Below are 20,301 nucleotides of genomic sequence, written 5' to 3'. Positions count from 1 at the left end.
TTCGAAAGTGTGTTTGTTTGTTGGTATATTGGTTTGTTGGTTTGTACTTCAATGGATTGACCTGATTTTTTGCACGGGTATAGTCAAAGACCTGGAGAGTGGCATAGACTACTTCTAACCCGAAAAATCAAACAATTCCCACGAGATTTTAGAAACCTAAATCCACGCGAATAAATAGCGGGCATCAGCTAGCAATGAAATAAAGAGTTGTAGTAGGTATACTTACGCATGTGAATATCATTTGATGTAATCGGAGGAAAAAGCGTCGATGCCAATGCTGTCAAAACTTCAGCACTCATCATTAGTGTAACGAAATCTGCCAGCGTATTGTAGAAGGAAAATAACACCTAGAACATAGTGGAACGTCACCAAAAATAAGACAATAAATTTTCTCCACCAAAAAAATTCCTATAAGTCCTAGACAGAATAAATCTGTTATTGTTCTGTTATTCTGTACAGTAAAATTCACATATAGAAAAGCTGTTATTTTATAATTTTTTCTTACCTGTACTATTGCTACTGGATGATCATTCAGCCATTCCGGTAAAGACCCAGTCTCCGCGTGTATCAAAGCTCGGACACACGCGAGTAATATCACCACTGCTTCAGGGCATAAAGTTATTTTGGCGGCCACAGCAGCAGACGATTGTCTGGACGGAGCCGAGCCGCCCCAAGCGGCGGCCCATACTCGGTCTACTGATATAACTTTGTCACAAGCCACGTAACGCATTGGCTGTCCGAGCGCAAGTCCGAATACTAAATAGTATAGTTCCGGTATTTGTAAATGGTTAAGTGACAACCTATAAAAATATGAAAGATATTGGTTAGGAGACTGGAGAGAAAAACAAAGTCTATGGTCGGCACCTAAAATATTTTGTCATCAAGAGTTCCTGAACCCCTATCGTTTAGGAGAGCTGTACCTTGCATCATCAGGGTTGATAAGTTGGAACTTGAATTCAAACAACAGTTCCGGAATCGCCATAGCTTTAGCGGGCAGTAACCCTGCAGCATCAGGGATGAAAGTTGGATCCAGAAATTTTTATGGGAACATCTGGCAAGCTTCCTCTTTGTATCTTATTGAGTAAACTGTTACTCTGCTCAGAAATGTGTACATATCAAAATTTAAAATTTGACTCTGAAATCAGGTCAATTTTTGTTCAATAGGTCATCCTACTAAACAAAAAGAGAATTATCAAAATCGATTCATAATTAGCGAAGTAATCGCGTAACAAACATACAAAAAACAGGCTAATTGAGACCCTCTTCCTTTTTTGAAGTCGGTAAAAAAATCTTTACATAGCAAGACACTGAATAACAAATGGAAACAAGAGGTCGGCACATACCAGGCAAGCAGAGTGAAGCCAGAAGTGTACAGAAGTTGTGTATGGAGATGCGAGTGTGAATGTACGGCCGCCGTCAGTACAACGCCCGCCTGTTGCGACGCTACTAGCTCAGTGTGCCGTAGCCAGCCGCCATTGCCTACGCCTTCGCGAAATCTATTATCAAATCGATTGTTTATAAATCATTTTAGTGAAAGAATTCGTGTTAAGCATTTTTTTTAAAGCTGAAGCATACCTCTGCATTATTGGTGACTGCTGTCCTTGACCGGAGCAAAGTATGACTAATATTTTCCAAGCCAACAAAACTGTGGTGTGGTGAACATTCTCCTGCATGAAACTTAGCAGCCAGTCCAGTCCTAACACTCTCGAAACCTCGTCAGAAATATGAGTGTTTTCCAAATTTGTCGTGGTAAACAGTAGAAAATATAAAATTGACAAACACTTATTTCTCAATATGACGTGCTCGCCTTCGCATTCTTGTTCGAAATCCTCGAGTATAACGATTCCGTGTTCAGATTGTGAAGGTAAAGGCAGTGTGTACGCCAAAAACTGGCCTAAACATAGTAAGTCACTAGGTCGCGGTGGGCCGCTACCTAACAACGTAGCTAGCAGTCGTATGAGAACGTTCTTTGTGCTTGGGACTTTTACTTCATTGACTATATATAGGAGTTTTGGCACTAGTTGCAGCTCGCGCATTGTGCGTAGGTTGTGCGTTCTGTGAGCGGTTTCCGTTGCTAGCTCCAGTAAATGCTCTAGAAGAGATTTTATCAGTCCTCCTGGTGCGCCTATCCATACTTCTAATTCGCAGATTAGATCCTAAAATTTAATATCTTCATTATTGATCAACAAACTACGGAACAATTTGAAAAATTTGGGTCAACAAAAACTTACCTGAAACGCAGTTAAATTTGGTATCGACGAGGTCTCCTTTTGACTGTCCACTGTGCCAACGAGGCCAAATATTAAATGCAGTATATGAGAATTGAGCAATTGTTTCTTTCGTTTCAACAGCATCGCTAACGTTTGGTATCCTTTCCGGCGGTCCATCTCAGCTTGTGCCGCTTTATTTGACCGCACTACACATACAAGCGCTTTGACCCCTGCGTATAAACATTCCACATCTTGTGCCATGGCTATCAATCCCAGTAAAACTGAGCATCCACCAACTGTATCGATCTGTAAGGTATGGACACTGACTTGTAAAAAAACATGGTCAAATGAACCCCAACGGACAATTTAAGTAAATAATACTTACCATAATGGCTGCCGGCTTAGGACAAAACACTCTAACTCCCAAATATCCAACAACCGTGCCTCCTAAACATCTCGCGGGGCCCATCAGATGTCCGGCTGAATTGTGCAGTACCCTTATAGGAGTCGCATTTTCATGAGAAGACATACCCAACTGCTTCGCTATCGCTTTATTGTCATTTTTACTATAAACTTTACGAATTTTGGCGAGTGTCAGTTGCGACAATGCGCGCGCGTTTATTCCAAACACAACCTTTTCTTCGGCGATCAATGGTGGCAAACGCTCCTGACTGTGGCCGGGAGGTAATGGGGCTTGTAACGTGCCGACGTAATGAGGGCCAAGCTGGTAGATTGTAGAGATTGTTTGAGGGGAAAGTACCTTAAAATGAACAAAGACGGGCTTGATTACATGGGAATTTTGAATTTAGAAAATCTTTATTAGGGAAAAGATCAAATGTTGACTCAAGGCTAGTCAGATGGTTGACCGGAATTTTAATTTATTTTCGCGATAAGTAGGGTATGATAAAAGAATTATATGGAAATAATAATTTAAAATATGATACCTCAACAATTTGAAATCGTTACACCATAGTAGTTTATTAATGGTTCACATCATCTAGACGCGCCGCGCCACCTCCGGGGTTCGCGCTCACGTAGTGTAATTTATTATACTCACATCCTCTAGCAGCAGTGCCGGGCCTTGTCGCCACACTAGGCGCGAGTACCGGCGCCACTGCGGAGGCGTGCCAATGACGCAGTACACGCTGGACGCGCCCGACAGCGTCGCCGCGCCGCCTCCGGGGTTCGCGCTCACGTAGTGTAGTTTTCCCGAATGCATGTGCTGACCTACGATTACACGTCTTTTGTTAGTAAAATCCGGCTCGAAGGACCATTATATGTTAAGACCATTAAAAAATTGAAGAATTTATTTAAGTTTTAAACTTAAACGTGCAAACCATTCACATTTAAATTTTACTTTCAAAAATCTTATAAGTACAGACAATTAATTTTAACTTAGAAAATATAATATACTCGTCAATTGGTTTCAACAAGTTTGACGAGACTTAGGACGTTCCAAAAATAAGTTACAGATAGTTTTTTTTATTTAAAATCTTAATTAGAAAACATTGAAAATACAAAATTAGACAGTTTAGGTGGCTTATTGAACTTAAAACAATTTTAATGTATTTTCGGTGTACTCGATGTATTGGCGGATAGCAAACAACAAATCTGGCAGCATTCTAACATTAAGTAAATCTGGTTCTGGATGATTGAGACAAAGATAACATCTAGGTTTATTATTCGGCATCAATTTTGTCAGGGATTAAAATGATGCCAAATTGTTAGTAATGGCGACCTCAGAGTAGGTACCATCGAGATAAAGTGAGAAGGAGGAGTTCTTGAGCACGGCACGGTTGAAGAGCAAGGCGAGGTGGTGCCACTGTCCCTCGTGCTGCAAGTCGGGGCACCAAACCCGCGCGCCGCACTCGCCGCCGCCGTCCGGTTCCCATTCTCCCACATCTTGAAAACAATGTTTGATCATTGAAGAAGTCAGGATCATTTATGGCACAATAAAAGTTTAACTAGTGAGTAGTGGGGACGTAACGCCGGCAGATTTTCTACGCCAAGTATGACGTGAGGTAAGATATATACGACTGAAACAACATAAAAAATATGTCCACGCCAAACTAATCTTTTTTTTTAAAGCTTATTTTATTAGGTTGCTTATGGTTCGTATAATGTTTGTTCGTGTAATAAGTTTATACGAATAAAAAAGATTTTCAATGTCATTCCGTCGAAATTGGTAACAGATTTTTCAGGTACTTTCACTTGTTTTTTTTTTTTTATTAAAGTTAGTAATTAAAAAATGTTGACTTTAAAAAACTTTTTTACATTTAGCTAATGTTTTTTTTCTATTATTTTTCTTCGTGTGGTGGTACAAATGAAGTTAATAATAATAACTATTGTCAAATAAATAAATTAAATTCAACATGGCGTCATTTCTAATCTAAATAATATATAAAAAGAAAGGGTGACTGATCTATCAACGCATAGCTCAAACTACTAGACGGATCTGGCTAAAATTTGGCATGCAGGTAGCCATTGCGACTATTAAATATCGGCTAAGAAAGGCCAATAACAAAGCTCAAGAGTAACTTACTATGCGGAACCAAAGTTTCTTGCGTAGATACAATAATGGCCTTGTCCCTCGCAGATAACACCACGGTGAGGCATACGAGGTGTTCGTCTCGAGTATTGTTGATGTTCCTTACTAATGTCAACAATCGCACGCAGTGCGGGTCTGTCCTAGGGTCCGAATACTTTTCCACACAAATCCACGTTGAATAAGTTAACCCCGTTTGAGGTGGAAACACTCTATCCCCTGTAAGTAATTACGAAATTAATAAGCTTACAAGGAATTCAATTGTATGAAGGAATAAAACAACTTGATTACCAATTGGACAGGTCTCACCACAAGAACTTAAAACAAGGTTTAATTTGACATTCAACATGTGCGTTTGTGTGGTCTAAACGTGCTTAACGTTTTTTTAAGCCGCATCTAAAGTTTTGTGGTAAGCCAGTTCATTTCTACAAAATAAAGACTGGTATAGTTTGGATACTGATTACGCATTTGGCAAGTTTACAATATATCCGCACATGGGTCAATTATTTACTGATTTATAAATTGGTGAATATAGTTCATTCTGCAACTGATCAAACTATTGGCCAAACTTTTTATAGATTTTTTTAAAGATACTCGTAAGATCTCAATGAACATATTATAGTTAAATGAATTAGGTTATATTATGTTGTGTGTATTATTTTCTGTTTGACTTTAAACAGTTTTTGTATTGGAAATCTGTGTAATTATTCTACAGTTATAAAGTTTACTTGGCGATTAAAAAATCAACCGTAATAATTGGTTTATCAAAGTCGACCAAAGTCTTACCTGATCCAATTCCACCGAGCGTGGTAGTGTCTTGAGTACCAAGAGCATTTAGATTGGCGGACTGAGGAGCTATGCTCGGTAGGTAAAGACAGCCGAATCCTTCTGCTGACATATCGAATTCCACGAAAGGTGGCTGTGTACACGAGTTCTGTGACCTAATACACAACGATAAGAAATAGTTATGTAGAATATAGATAATTCGAAACAAAAAGTACATTGTTTACTAAGTACCGATCGCCCGCAGCTTCACTCGGAGAAAATATAAATCCTCTTCAGTCACTATCACGTGGGAATTTCGAAAATTCGACCTTATTCTGTCTACGTTATAAAAGTTACCTCTGTGCAAAATTTCAGCTTTCTAGGTCTAAGGGTTTGGGCTGGCGGTTGGTAAGTGAGTCAGGAATTTTCTTTTCACATTGGCATTTATATAGAAAGAGCCTTTGAGGGCCAGCCCTTCGTTGCTGATCGTTCCTCCCTGTGTTGGGGACAATGCGCATAGAAACTTTCAGCTTACATAAAATAACGAAGGTCTGGCCCTCACGGGCTCTTAGTCCATTAGATGTCAGAGAATAAAGAAAATCCATTCACACTTCCCCCTTGCCCCGCAAAAGTTGGTCGAACATTTTATACAAATTTTATGGCTAAACATGCCTATTCGTTTAAAGCAAATAGGTACATTGGGCATCACGAAAGTTCAAATAGCATGGGCGATAAAAGATTAAGCGAGCAGATTTTAAGGTTACTTTATAGTTTACCTGTAATCCCGAGGCGTAGTCATGGAGACCAAAGTTTTTATCCTTGTTAAGGGAACCGGTCCACCAGGTTGCCAGACTTGACCTGGTTCTGGAGCTAAGCAGTTGAGAGGGTTGCCCATCCGTAAGAATTCCCTAAAATGATTTAATTAACTGAATACGTTTATAAATGCTGATATATTTAATTGTTTATGTATCTAATCTATCTATTTTTGGGTCACTCGCAACATACATTAGTATCTGAAAATATTAAAATATATTATTAAACATCAGACACGTTTGCTGAGCCACTCCAATCCACTGGCAAATAGCATGCTAATAATGCAACGAATAATAATTATTTGTTCATGAACACATTTTAATTTTTGCTTTTGCGAAGTACCTAACCACAAATTCACGCTTTTCGGATTTTTTCTTTTACTTGTGTAATGTGCTATAAGACCTACCTGATATATGTCATGAGTCTAGGTCAACGGGAAGTACTTTATTGTTTTCCCCCCTAGGTTTTGATTCCCTTTTCTTGACAGACAGACTTACAACGAGATGATCCTATGAGGTTTCCTTTTGAGGTACAGAACCGTAAAATAAAATAAAATATTAATGTTACATGTACCTGAGTTCAGTGGGTCTCAGCGCGTGCGCCGCCAGGCGCTCCAGCACGTACATGGCGGGCGCGTGCAGCGGGTGCCGCTCCGCGCGCAGTGCCGCGCCGCACACTCGCAGCACCACGCCCGCCAGACCCGCACCGCACATCACTTGCTGATTCCGTTCGCTGTGACAGCACATTACGATACTTATCACTTAAGACGCGTTCCCGACCAGACACATTGATACCGCTATCCGGCGCAATACTTTGGGTAGTGAAAGGCATTTTTGTACAAACCGTGGGTCCACTGTCCAACAGTGACACACCCAAGCGGGTTGTATGTTGATGAATCTATATATATATATATATATATATATATATATATATATAAAAAGACGCGTGGTCCTTTAAGAAAAATGAAAACGAGCAAAATGCTCTTTATTTGATTCCTATTTATTCATGTTAGTTACAAATGAAAATAATGTGTACTTCAGGAGGCAGTGCATAGAATCAATCATTATTTTATATTTTTCATTTCTGTGCGACAAAATTTAATAAATATTTCCTTCCCTAATTTTTTTTTAATTGATTAATGACAATTTTTTTAATTTTACATTTCTTTAAAAAAAAAATCTTTAAAAATACGCGCCTCTCACAACTTCCTAAGGTTGACTGGCAGATAAGATTCTCGAGCCTTAAGTCCTCCTTTTGTATAACTCTTTGGCTTTGCATTAAAGTTTAAAAATATAAGATTCGTCCAAGTGTTATCCACATTGTTTACCTTCTGACGAGACTCTTGAGCACGTGCGCGAGGTAGTCCCGCAGGGCGCGCGCGTAGGTCTCGTGCTCGGGCGGGCGCGGCAGAGCGGGCAACAACTTCGCCAGCACTATGACGACCCCCGAGTGCACCACCCACGCCTCCCCACTGGTGTTACCCATGGCGAGGCTCAGGGGAGTTGCGCGACCCGCTGGTTTAGCCTAACAAATGAACATTACTATGACTTCACTATACCCTATCCGAGAAATGAAGTTAGTATAGCGCCCTGTCTGTTACCTAATCCCATACAAAAACAGAGAGAGCGCTATATTAACTTAATTCCGCGCATAAGCTGTTAATATAATAAATCAGTATAGCGCTATCTCTGTTACGTAAAGCTAAACAGAGAGAGCGCTATACTGACTTCATTCCGCGGATAGGGTATACGAATTTCCAATCACGTAAAACACCTTCAAGGCAAGAGTGAAGAAGCGCCTTCTAGGCAAACACGCTCCAACCTAGACTCCGATCATTGCTTTTTATTAAGCATGATTGTCGTCAAACGCATGCCTATGTTACAGTTAAAAAAATTGGAATTTGTATAGAATCGTTTGTATCGTAATCGATCACATGATGCTTACTGCTGCTATCAGCGCCATAATTGCGAAAATCAAGTTGCTTCAAAAACAGGTCGGGAGTCGCAGGTCTAGCGTACTTAGGTTAAGTAGAGCAACAGTGCAAAACAGTTAAAAAACTTGTAACAAAACGTCGAGGCTTCGACGTCACTAGCAGTCGTCCAATGTTACCTACATTTGACGCTAGGTAGCCTAATAAACACCTATTTTTCTTTGATTTTACGTCCACCATAGCCTAATATTTGACATAAGTCGATTCAGTAACAACCCTAAAGCTCCCTCACTCTAGTTCACTCTGGTAGAGTTCAGTGGCCAACAGTCAATCCCAATCAAGCATTCTATGCCTGAAGTTTAATTTTAAATTTTATAATACCTCGTTGATGGCAGAACTTTGTCGCGTTAAACTCGGTGACTTGACATTAAGCGACCCACAAAACGTCGGCTTATCGAACGAGTCCAACGCCACGTCATACAATAGCCTCAGTACGATACATGCGTGTACGAATACAACTGGTACTTTTTCCGGAAACCTAGAAATTAATAGAAAATCACAGCCACTTTAATCTGAGTTTTTTTCTTTAATTTGGTCTCTATCATTTATATGGGAATTTCTCTAACTTCTTTATGCGGATAGAGTATAGAAGTTCCTGCGCGCGGAAGTATCTGTGTTCCTATGGGATTACATTTCTACAACAAAGTTATCTACTGGCCAGTGAAACTTCCGCTGTTTCAAAGAACTAGCCACGAAAGCCTGTTGGAACCTGTTGATTCCCACTAATATTATTATGAGCTTTAAAAGTCTTTTTGTCTGCAACTTCGTCGACGCGGAAGTAACTGGATTCCCATAGGACAAAGTTTCCAAGATAAAAAGAGCCTAAATTACTCCTTGCAAAGTTCTGTACTGGTCAGTGAAAGATTCGCCTTTCGAAAAACCAGACACGATAACGGAACAAAACAGTTAGAAAAAACAGTCATTTTTTCATTGGCATTTAAATAAATCTACCTTATGATTAGAAAATACAACTTTTTGTACATACGTGGTTTCTAGAATATTTCCAGTGAATATTTCGTGGAAAACCTCATAAAGCTGTGGGTCACCAGCATCGATGTCGTTTTGTAACTCTATGTCCTTCGTGAAACAGCCCAGTAATCGTATCGTTTCATATAACGTTGTCATACAGATCTACAAACAAAGCATTATGTGTTGTGTTAGACTAGCTTATCCCCCCGATTTCGTCCACGTGGACTGCACAAATTTCAAACCCCTATTTTATCCCCTTAGGGGTTGAAACCACCGTCCAGTAGTTCGAGCTGTGCGTTGATAGATCAGTCAGTCAGTCAGCTTTTCATTTTATATATTTAGATAGGTACTATGTGTGTGACGAACGCAACCCCTTTTTCGCAGTAATAAGAAGGCTGGCATGGTTTGAGCATCTGGCAAGTTTACACGGACAACCAAGTTTTCATACTAGTTTTTCAAAAACCTTTACTTTATTGTACATCAACCTTTAAAATGAGATTTCGGTTTTATAGAGCATTGTCTCTGTCACTCATACCAATGTGACGTTTTGTCGGTCTCAACGAAACCGCTATCTCTTTCTAAAGGTTTCTGCTGCGTACTGTACTAATTTCATTTGTTACCTACAGCTAAGTTCGTGGTCTTAGATTTTTTGATTTTCTAGGATAAAATTATCTTGTGGTTGTCTATAAGAAGCGTTTGTCAAATTCTATCAAGATCGGTTGCTGTTTTTAACCGACTTCAAAAAAAGGAGGAGGTTCTCAATTCGTCGGAATCTTTTTTTTTTTTTTTTTAATGCAACTTAAGCTCACCTCGTGATGAAAAAATTTAGCATTTGCAGGCTCAAATCTCATAGCTGTGCTTATTGTGTAAAAAACTATGTGTATCAGCTGCAACATGTCGTGGTCCATCGGTTCGTCCCCTTGTAACTTCCCTTCCAGCGACACCAGCACGCTGGTAACGTAAACAAATCCGCTCACCTGTCGAACAATTGATCGAAAAATAATTTTAAATACATATCAAAAATTGCGTAACCGGCAGGAATCGAACCTGCATCTTCTGGGTTCGCACCCGATGCCTTGACCACTCGGCCACGGTCTAGCTTTCCACGAAATTGGTGATATGTATATTAACTCAGTACTGAAGCGACTGCCGGTTACGCAATTTTTGGTATTTAAAATTATTTAGTAATTTCCTTGAAGTGTAGGTAAAACACTAAAAAATTATAAAAAATATAATTGATCGCAATTTATATTGGTGCTTATTCGATTGTGTACATTTCTCTAAGCTGCCTAAATGCTATCACTTTCTCATTGTCCCCAATGGAACAGGATAGACCACTGTTAATTACTTAATGCTCAATCATCTCTTTACCAGGATTTGAAAATAGCGTTGTTGACTGCAAGAACTTATTGTTGAATCAATAAATCATAAAGTACAGTTTGGAACAACTATAAACGGAGTTCTAATAGAACTTGACGCTATAAAACTATTACTATGAATTCGTCAACACGAGTTCTAGGTGTATAGAAACTAGCAATGAAGTATAAAAACTATCTCATTTTGAAAAATGTATTTCAGAAACAAGGTCGTAAAAATGCTTGCGTATTTTGGGAATAAAAGGGATGTTACAAAAAAAACTTAGCAAAATCAAAACTTTTGGGTCCTTATTCCATATCTGTTTTTAGAATGACACATTCACATATGGTTTTGAATGAATAAAGGTCACGACTTTTTTAATTTTTTAAGCCTAACAACAGATTCTTACTGTAACCTACCTTACCTTTCTGAAAATAGTTCTCGTCCGATGTGAGTCCCGAAGACAGACAAGCAGAGCTTTTAATATGTGCAGTTTTAGCTTCAGGGCATCGTTGGGCGCTGCGTGCATCCCACACAACAACGCGGACATGTCCTCCTCACCCGACCCACTCACTATCAACTCCCTTATTACACCTTGTTACAAAAGAAATTTTATTTTTATTTTTGTTTTTATTATTTTTTATTTAAAAGGACAATCAACAGGTTACAAATAATAAACTTAATATTACACAAAAGTAAAGAAATACATATTAATATTATTTTGTAGACCCACGTAGTGATTGCCACAGCTTGCGATGAAAACTAGATAGAAGAAGAAAAACGATATAGGAAATGGAGACAAGAGAAGAGGTGCTAAAAGTAGATCCCGCAAGCTGAGGCAATCAACTAACTGGATCCAGTGCCGCAAAGAAAAAAAACAGAATATAAATCAAAATTAACAGTAAAACAGAGGACAGTGTGACACTTCACAAGATGGCGGCGTTAGTTCCAATTATGGCCAGGCGCCAAAAGAGCCTTGTCGCACTGTATGGTTTACCGTACTAAATCTACTTTTGACGGTTGACACATAGGGCAAATATGGCGAGTCTTTTTTCAAAATGTACGCATTATATGCATATTTAAAAATTATCACTCACCCAAGGCTTTACTCCTGCACGACTCATGAATAACCATGCCGTGCACGCACTTCGCCCCACCACAGTCTCTAAACACATTGCAGTTATTAACATTCCCGTTCAACAGTGCAGTCAAGCCGTCCATGACTAACGCACCCAACTCTTCTTCCTCCACATCCGAATTAGGATCCTTTATCAACGAGTCCTGCCTCGACTGTCTCTTCTTTCTCTCGGGAGGTTTTGGGGCATCAGTTGCAGGTTTGTCACCCTCCCTGATAGATCTTTCCTCTTCCAACTGTTTATCTTTTAGAAACACTGCGTAACGGGACAGACAAGTGACGAAAACTTCCAGCATCCCCACTTCTCGGTACACGTCTTTAAAAATTGCGTTGTGCCTGTTAAGACAATTTTTAATGAAATTATATTACATAGGGAGTATTTATATAACTAGACCCTATAATCTTGTGGCATTGTCCGTTTTTGATAAATATATTATTATATGTCTCTTTTCATATTTTTGTGTCTTGTCATAATTTCCTAAAGTTATAAATGTGCCATCTTGTCAACTTCCCTTACAACTTACCCTTTTCTCTGTTTTAACGTCTGACAATGCATCAAGATTGTTCAGAATCTAATTTATAACTGAATAACGTTCGAAAAAGCTGTACATGCTGAGGTTAAATGAAAGTGAGGGAATATTGCTTTTATAAACTCCAAAAAATACAATACATTATTTATTCTAGTTGTTCTGAATCTAAGCTATTGCAATACTTTTCAAGCACAGCCCAAAGAAATACTTCATACAGTCATGCTAGGTTTCAAGAAGCAGCTCGGGCGCAGCGCTGCAGCCGCGCTGCCTCCACGCGGCCACTTTGTGACAAATTTGAAGGTGCCCTTGTAAGGGAGGGTGTATCATGCAAGGGGTTTGTCTTAGCTTATAACTACACACTACATACTCTACGATTCTGACTCAAATAAGAATAGGACTGACCCTGTACCATCTTGTGACGAACTATTACCCTCCACCTTGCCACTACTTCTTTTTCGGGAGCGCATGTAACAAGAGCAAAAATGTTATTTGAACAAAAGAAAAGTATGCTAATGTGAAAATAAACAATAAAAATTGTCGTCACAGAATTGTACTTGTATTTCATCTCTGGTTTATCCGCTCCTAGGATGCTCTGGCGTGATTAATGGGCGAATTAAAAATATGGATTCATTTTTAGAATTCATAGATTGTTGATTAAAATAAAATTTTCGTCAATATCCGGTCCAATTCTTATTTGAAAAGCTTCAACTTCTTCTATAATTAATTGGCATTATTTACTAACATCGACACCCTAATAGTTATTGTTTCTGTTATTATTTTAAATACTGCATTACTAATTTGATCGTCGCATCTCACAACTAGTAGGGCTAATAATGTCGTACACAATCTTTAAACTAATCTAAATTGACAGGTCTATATCTAGCGATATCCTTTTAAGCAGGGAGCGTTGTAAAAGTGATAGCGATCGATTTAGACCTGTCATTTCAGTTTACTTTAGAGACTGTGTTCAACAGAATTAACCACATAAATAGCCAAACTCGTGAAACATAGTAAATACTCACTTCAAAATGTTCAACAGGGTCTTCATACATAGAATGCTGCAGCTCTTCGACTTATGCGCTTTTAGCAACAACGAGAGCGATATCAGTTCCTTGCACGGTACAAAGTTCAGCTGGAAAACGATAAACTCTAGCAATTCAAAAAACTTCTCTTGTATTTCAGCGTTTTTCGTGTGGATCCTCTCGGAGAATTGGCTGAGTGTGTTCTGATTCTCCAGTATGAAGTAGTTAGCGTTATCTGCGTGGTACACGCTGGATATCGCGTCCAGTATGGTGCAGCACAGGGCTGCCGATGTTGACTTCATGAATACTGACTGTAACACCTGTAATGGACGAAATGTGTAAGGGAACTATAATCTTATTACAAATCACTATGAAATTTTTCACGATTGATTGTTTTTTTTTTAAATAGCAAGCAAAAGAGCAAACGGTTTTCCTTGTATAGGAAAAAAATATTTGCTCAGCATGCTCAGGAAGTGAAAAATATTTTCATTACTCACTTCACTTCAATTTTTCACTTCTCATGAAGTGAAAGTCGAAAAAATTAGACTAATACCTCATTAAGTGGGTACTTTAAAATCATAACTGAAAATTGGTTACAAGGCTCGTAGGTCTCGTTTTACCCAAAGACACGTATACACCGCGCCAGAATCTATATAATCTGTGCCGTATACGTATCATACACACAATCGTACGTTTTTGTCAACAAGGCTCATATGTGTTTAAAAAAACACATATGCCTTTGCATACCTGCAGACTGCAGTTTTATAATAACTCTGTCACTAAACTTAAATATTAGATTTACCTGAAATGCTTGAACATTTCTGACAGCCTGTCCAGGAGTGGAAGGCTGAGGTAGAACGAATCCTTGCAGTTTGAACAGTTCGGTATTTGCTCTAGTCGGCCGTAACTCGGAAAAACCGCAGGCACAGAGGGATGATATCATGAGGACTAAGTTTCTCAAGGCCGCGCGAGCTTCCGTCCCGCTTAGTCGTTCTTCTTCTAGCCTGAAAATAGATAAACTTAAAATTTCTATTTAATAGAAGCGTCCATGTGAAATTTTCGTAGTAGAAAACAATATTTTTTGCTGAATACGAGGCGTTTTTGTGTTATGCAAATTTCCATCAGTGTAAAGGCGCTACGGTGAAACCTGCCCCCGGATTGTTTACGAAAAACGTATTCATTGTAATCGTAATCGACAGCAAATTCTGCTCCTTGATTGGTTGAATTTGCTGTTCACATTTTTTCACATTTCTTACATAATCAGGGGGCTGATACGTTCCTAAGCTTAAACAAGCCATTTTGAATTGAACGCTTACGACAAAGTGTTGAAAATCCAACTGATCGCTTTTTAATCGACGACGCCTTAAAAAACGCTACTACTGCCAGAGAACCAGAGTAAACGACATAGCTCGACTGGGTGCGAAGCTTAAGTGGCAACTGGCAATGGGCAAGGCACATAGTTCGAAAAACCGATAGACGTTGGAGTCCCGAGGTGCTAGAATGGCGACCTCGCACCGGAAAGCGCAGCGTTAGCAGTCCCCCACTAAGCGGACAGAAACGAGTCAAACGAGTCGCAGGGAGCCGCTGGATTTAGGCGGCGCAAGACCGTGGCGCGTGGAAGTCTAAATAAATAAATAAAAGAGAGAGAGCTATGTCCAGCAATGGATGTCTATCAGTTGCCAACAGTGATGATGATACTTCTAGTACTTAAGGAAATAACAATTAGGATAGCAACGGTTATTACAATGTCACTTGTCAAAATGCTTGTGGAATATGTATAGTAAACTAATTATGGTAAAAGCATGGAAAGCTATTACTGCAATATTCAACATTTTAACATTATAAAAACTATAAAACAGTGCTTACCCTGATGTTAAATAATCGGGCACATCTTGTCTCTCATGTCTGTGGTAATAACAAAGAAAAGTGTAAAGTATAAAACCTATAACTAAAATTAAAAATTCTAAGCAACTTAAAGTTAATCTAAAGCTTACTTCTACTGAATATAAACATGCACATTATACAAATAACTAAAATTAGTTTAAACTACTGTTTTGTATACATACTTGAGAAGAAATTCTGATAGAAACAGGTATCCTTGACATGTGCGAAAATCGTCCAATAATAATTGACTAACTTCACTGGAATCTTTCAAGAAACAAAACACCGCCACAAACATTTCTACAACCTGAAAAAGAAAATGTATAAGTGTAAAGACTGCCATACACTTTACAACATTTAGCTTTAATCACTTTACCACTCTTTTTTACAAGCCTTAAAATCGTCAACAAAATGGGTTCACATACCAACTGCTTTTCTAACATAATTGAATCAAAGGTTTGTGTGGTCAATTCACACTAATGCTTAATTAACGCGCGTTGGAAAAGGGTATGTGTAACCAGGGCTAACCAATAGTAAAAATTATAATTAGTTATAAATATAATTATTTTTATACTAGCTGATGCCCTGGATTTAGGTTTTTAAAAATCCCGTGGGAACTCATCAATTTTCCGGGATGAAAAGTAGCCTATGTCCTTCCCCGGGATATAAGCTAACTCTGTACCAAATTTCATCAAAATCGGTTGAACGGTTGGGCCGTGAAAAGCTAGCAGACAGACAGACAGACAGATACACTTTCGCATTTATAATATTAGTATGGATTTTCTATTTACCTCTAGTGGTGTTAACTCTGGGATCTTTTGCATGTTTTCAATACAAAGTCCCACACATCCCTTATCTGTAAATACAATATGAAATTATCATCCATAATATAATAACTGCAGTCATCAGTATAAATAAATTGAAAATTCAAATAAGTACTCAGCCACATAAAACTAAATAGAACCTACAGTATTGAGCATTTCAATTTGCAATGTTGTTTACATACAAGTGCTAAGTGACATGTCAGGCTATTTACATTATAGATGTTGGTTTTATAGGAAAAAAGATGTTGAAATGTGATTCTTCCAATCCCTGCTTTTTATGAAAGTAAGTTTATCTTAACTAGCGGCGACCCGTCTCTGCTTTGCACGGTTAGCACTACTAATCTATAGCTGGATAACTTCTGGTGGATGGATGCAGGGGAGGGGGTCAAGTAACGAAGTTTATGGCAGATATCTATATCTAAACGTTCTTAGATAATCGTTCTTTCTGAAGTGAAAACCATAATATGAAGATTACACTAGTTTGTGAGATTAGCCTGAACAAAACACAAACTCAGCAGTCAGCACAGCGGGGGAATCATGTAGTGAAGTACAGACTTCTTAATAAAACACACATAGTCCTTTTCCAATTAAAATATAGTTGTAAAAAAACCAGTCAGAGAGATGCAGGTTCAATCCCTGCATTTGCAATTTTTGATATAAATGTATTAAAATTTATTTCAGATTTTCCTTCAAATGTCGGTGACAAAATAGGGTCTTGGCCTGTAGAAATAAAAGGATGTGATTTTTTGTATAGTGGTATTTTATGGGATTAGAATTTATTATCAAAGAGAAAACTCGTGATTTTTTTATCATTCTCTTTAAAAATCACTTCATTTTATGACTACAGTCCAAGACCCTATTATAACTTTATTATAACTTTGATAAAATTATAAAACAGATTATACTTTAAAAATTGGCTTACTGTGAATGTACTGGACGACAGACTGTGTCAAGCCATGTCTGGATAAGGTCATCAAAACCTCAGCTGCCGATTTCCTCCACATCATATTATATGGTGCACACCAGGATGTGATGGCAGAGAACAGTAAGCTAAGGTCATCCTTCCTTGCCAATTCTTCACAGGGAAAAGGGTGACTGCATAGTCTGACTAGAACCTTTAATATAAAAAACAAAAATGAATTATTATAATTAACTGCTAATGAGGAGTACCAAGACCATCAGTCGCAAGATATTGCATACTGTTTCAAGACTTTAGTCTTGAAGCACCGATGAATTTTGGACATCCCGACTAATATTATAAAGGCGAAAGTTTGTATGTGTGTGTGTGTATGTTTGTTACTCCTTCATGCAAAAATTACTGGACGGATTTGGCTGAAATTTGGAATGGAGATAGACTATACCCTGGATTAGCACATAGGTTACTTTTTATCCCGGAAAATTAACAAGTTCCCATGGGATTTTGGAAAACTTAAATCCACGCGGACGTAGTCGCGGGCATCAGCTAGTATACATATATAATACATAATATGTTTAAAACAAATCATACTTGAACAAAAATCTTCTGCAAAAGTATCCTTCTCTCCCGTGGTGTAAATTCACTATTACCATCTTGGACATCTGCTTCAGATTCAGGTATTTCCGGTAGATCAAAGAACAGGTACAGACATTTGACTAGTGTTGACGGTATAGCTGCAGTAGTCATGACCTAGAAACAGAACAAAATTAACAAATTGCTAATGGTGCTCATGGAATATTGACATTGAACCAGTTTGTAAGATTGTTGCATTACATGGCTGTTAAAGGTAAATTAACTATTTGTTCATCAAGACTGTGTTTTTAAATCAATATTCTAATAGTATTATAAAATGTGTAAATTAGGATGTTTGTTACTCCTTCACGCCCCCAACAACTGAATCAATTTGGCTGAAATGAATGGAGATAACTTTTAACTTTCTGAATTTTAAATAAATTTAGAAAATCAAATATCTTTGTCTGCGTGAATTTAGGTTTTTAAAAATCCAGTGGAAACTCTTTAATTTTCTGGGATAAAAAGTAGCCTATGTCCTTCCCCGGGATGCAAGCTATCTCTGTGCCAAATTTCGTCAAAATCAGTTGAACGGATGGGCCGTGAAATGCTAGCAGACAGACAGACACACTTTCGCATTTATAATATTAATAGTATGGATAAATGGCTTTGATTTGATTGTAACTAACCTGAATTAAAGACTGATCACCAGCTGCCAAGAGATTCAAAGTGGATAATAGCATCCAGCCATTACTTGACTCTTCTGAATTCTCTATCTCCAAAAATTTAGCTATAGCACAACTAGCTGCCTCTGTGCTTTGATTGCTAGCTCTCTTTCTTATTTCTGAGACCATAAGCTTTGACACTTGCTGGCAAAATGACAAGATATCCCAAAACTTTTCATTCATCTCACTTGATGGACTTGTGCCAAAAACCTGCATACAAGAATGTTCATTTTTGAAAACCTAGGGATGGAAAATGGTTTTAATTGATAAAATATCAGCAGTTAAGGTAAGGGAACAGGGAAGAGGTATTAGATTTTTTGTCATTGAAGTTGTTAAATATAAATATAATAAACATAGGGAAAAGGTATGGCTTTGATCAGAAACAGAAAAAAATCAGGTTTTAGAGTGGAATAGAGTAAAATAGAAAGTTTTTCAAATAAGCTTTAACAAGAAGAACCAGCAAGAGATTCGTAAGTTCCTGTTTAAAAAAAAATTAGGCCAATTACTTTTTGGATAAATACCTACCTTGATAAAAATATCTGATAAGAAATTTAGGCAAAATGTGCCTGGCCAAATTTTCAGTACTATTGACTGAAGAAGACTCTTTCAAATACTTCAAGCACACCCCATACAAACAAAGTTTGATTCTTATTTGAATCAATCTCAATTAAATTTTGTAAATACGCTCTGGAAACTGGATCTGTATTTGTCAGGTTCAGTAAAAATCTGTAGTTTTAAAGTGATATGGGTTCAAAGATTTGCATGTAAAAAATCACTTACTGCTGAAATTTATAAAAATAAAGCACACATATACACAATACACACGAATAACAGCAACTATAAAGGTAATAATATCAAGACCTTACCTTACAAAAGAGGGGTAGCATGTTATACAATTTATCATCTTTTTCTACCTCTGTCAGAGGCTGCGGTGGATGGGTGTATTCTGCGAATAGCTTCTTGAGGTGCATTAACCCGAGCTGGACGTGAGACGAGCTCGACGCCTCAGCGGCCTCTGCCGAAGATGAGGCGGACGCCCCACGCAATTTGCGCATTAAATTCATTGTTTAAAACAAAATGGATCACTAATTAAAACATTCTTAACTTAATAATTTCTACTATGGTGCTTAATTTACATCCCTTTTTTATTTTTTAGCACATCCCACAACGAATTCCGAAGGTTTTTAGACTACACAAAAGCATTTTTTATTGATGTCTTATTTTACATCCTACTAGTCACATATTTAATAATTCACTTTAGATACTATAATATTATGGGTGCCGGCAACGAAGAAATGATTAAATATTGTTTTATTTTAATCTATCAATTATTAAAATTAAAATCCTATCAATAATATTCTGCTCTCACACAACACTTTTTTTACTGCTAGCCACAGCTGCTAGCCACCGCTGCTAGCCACAGACCACAGCCAGCCACAGACCAATTACAGCTCTGGATTCTTGCTTTTTGATTCAACTTCAATACTTTTTATTTTGGCAAAGATATGTAAATAGTGTTGTGCATGTGCTGTAATGTTGTCCAATGTTGGTTCGTTCGGTTGGTTCATGGCAGAGAGTATGAATCACATGTATATAGTCACAGGGTACATTATATAATATAAAGTATTCTTGAAAAAACCTGTTACACGATAAGGGACAAAAAATAGGTTAGCTAGTTAGCTGTTTAGTAACAGAGACGCTGTTTATCACATTAGTAACTTTATCTGTGCTCTCTTTTTAGTGTGAATGAGAAAGCAAACGTTCCTGTATCTAGCTTTATTACTCTATCTACAATATACTGATAGATTCGTCACTGATAGTGATCTGTGGTACATCTCTAGACTAGTTTATAGGGATCTGTGGTGGTACATCGCATCGTGGGACGTGGATACATCACTATCGGTGATCACTATCATGGTATGCTATCTTAGAACTCTGCTGCTAAACTAGATTAATAGCGCCATCTAGGAGCTGGATTTAGAAATAATGTTCCAGTGTTAACATGTAAATCATTTTTAATGACAGTGTTAACATAATTAAAAATACTCAA

The 20,301-nt window shown here is 37.9% G+C and overlaps 1 protein-coding gene across 11 annotated transcripts in view; it reads right to left on the bottom strand.

Moving 5' to 3' along the window:
* bchs (WD repeat and FYVE domain containing 3 bchs) overlaps positions 1 to 19,643 on the bottom strand; it is a 45,811-nt gene extending 26,168 nt beyond the window's left edge. For 2 of the 11 annotated variants that reach the window (XM_069500093.1, XM_069500098.1), the window contains exons 1-28: positions 19,118 to 19,643; positions 18,216 to 18,491; positions 17,548 to 17,706; positions 16,963 to 17,155; positions 16,008 to 16,072; positions 15,402 to 15,523; positions 15,202 to 15,240; positions 14,138 to 14,339; positions 13,336 to 13,655; positions 12,716 to 12,763; positions 11,746 to 12,119; positions 11,073 to 11,242; positions 10,102 to 10,269; positions 9,309 to 9,454; positions 8,645 to 8,801; positions 7,661 to 7,857; positions 6,907 to 7,065; positions 6,297 to 6,428; positions 5,542 to 5,696; positions 4,753 to 4,974; positions 3,963 to 4,112; positions 3,268 to 3,437; positions 2,596 to 2,970; positions 2,232 to 2,516; positions 1,576 to 2,156; positions 1,344 to 1,496; positions 506 to 800; positions 227 to 347 (exon numbers count right to left, since the gene is read on the bottom strand). In XM_069500093.1, the coding sequence (XP_069356194.1) occupies positions 227 to 347; positions 506 to 800; positions 1,344 to 1,496; positions 1,576 to 2,156; positions 2,232 to 2,516; positions 2,596 to 2,970; positions 3,268 to 3,437; positions 3,963 to 4,112; positions 4,753 to 4,974; positions 5,542 to 5,696; positions 6,297 to 6,428; positions 6,907 to 7,065; positions 7,661 to 7,857; positions 8,645 to 8,801; positions 9,309 to 9,454; positions 10,102 to 10,269; positions 11,073 to 11,242; positions 11,746 to 12,119; positions 12,716 to 12,763; positions 13,336 to 13,655; positions 14,138 to 14,339; positions 15,202 to 15,240; positions 15,402 to 15,523; positions 16,008 to 16,072; positions 16,963 to 17,155; positions 17,548 to 17,706; positions 18,216 to 18,491; positions 19,118 to 19,315 (5,632 nt within the window). In that variant the 5' untranslated portion in view covers positions 19,316 to 19,643. The remainder of the gene's footprint in view (positions 1 to 226; positions 348 to 505; positions 801 to 1,343; positions 1,497 to 1,575; positions 2,157 to 2,231; positions 2,517 to 2,595; positions 2,971 to 3,267; positions 3,438 to 3,962; positions 4,113 to 4,752; positions 4,975 to 5,541; positions 5,697 to 6,296; positions 6,429 to 6,906; positions 7,066 to 7,660; positions 7,858 to 8,644; positions 8,802 to 9,308; positions 9,455 to 10,101; positions 10,270 to 11,072; positions 11,243 to 11,745; positions 12,120 to 12,715; positions 12,764 to 13,335; positions 13,656 to 14,137; positions 14,340 to 15,201; positions 15,241 to 15,401; positions 15,524 to 16,007; positions 16,073 to 16,962; positions 17,156 to 17,547; positions 17,707 to 18,215; positions 18,492 to 19,117) is intronic. The other 9 variants (XM_034971354.2, XM_069500100.1, XM_069500099.1 and 6 more) reach the window with 7 other exon arrangements.
* Between the last annotated feature and the right edge of the window lie 658 nt (positions 19,644 to 20,301).

The sequence above is a fragment of the Maniola hyperantus genome, chromosome 8 (assembly GCF_902806685.2).
Source record: "Maniola hyperantus chromosome 8, iAphHyp1.2, whole genome shotgun sequence".
Classification (NCBI taxonomy): Eukaryota; Metazoa; Arthropoda; class Insecta; order Lepidoptera; family Nymphalidae; genus Maniola; species Maniola hyperantus.
Note: the sequence above shows the minus strand (reverse complement) of the source record. Positions and strands in the feature narration are given on the sequence as shown.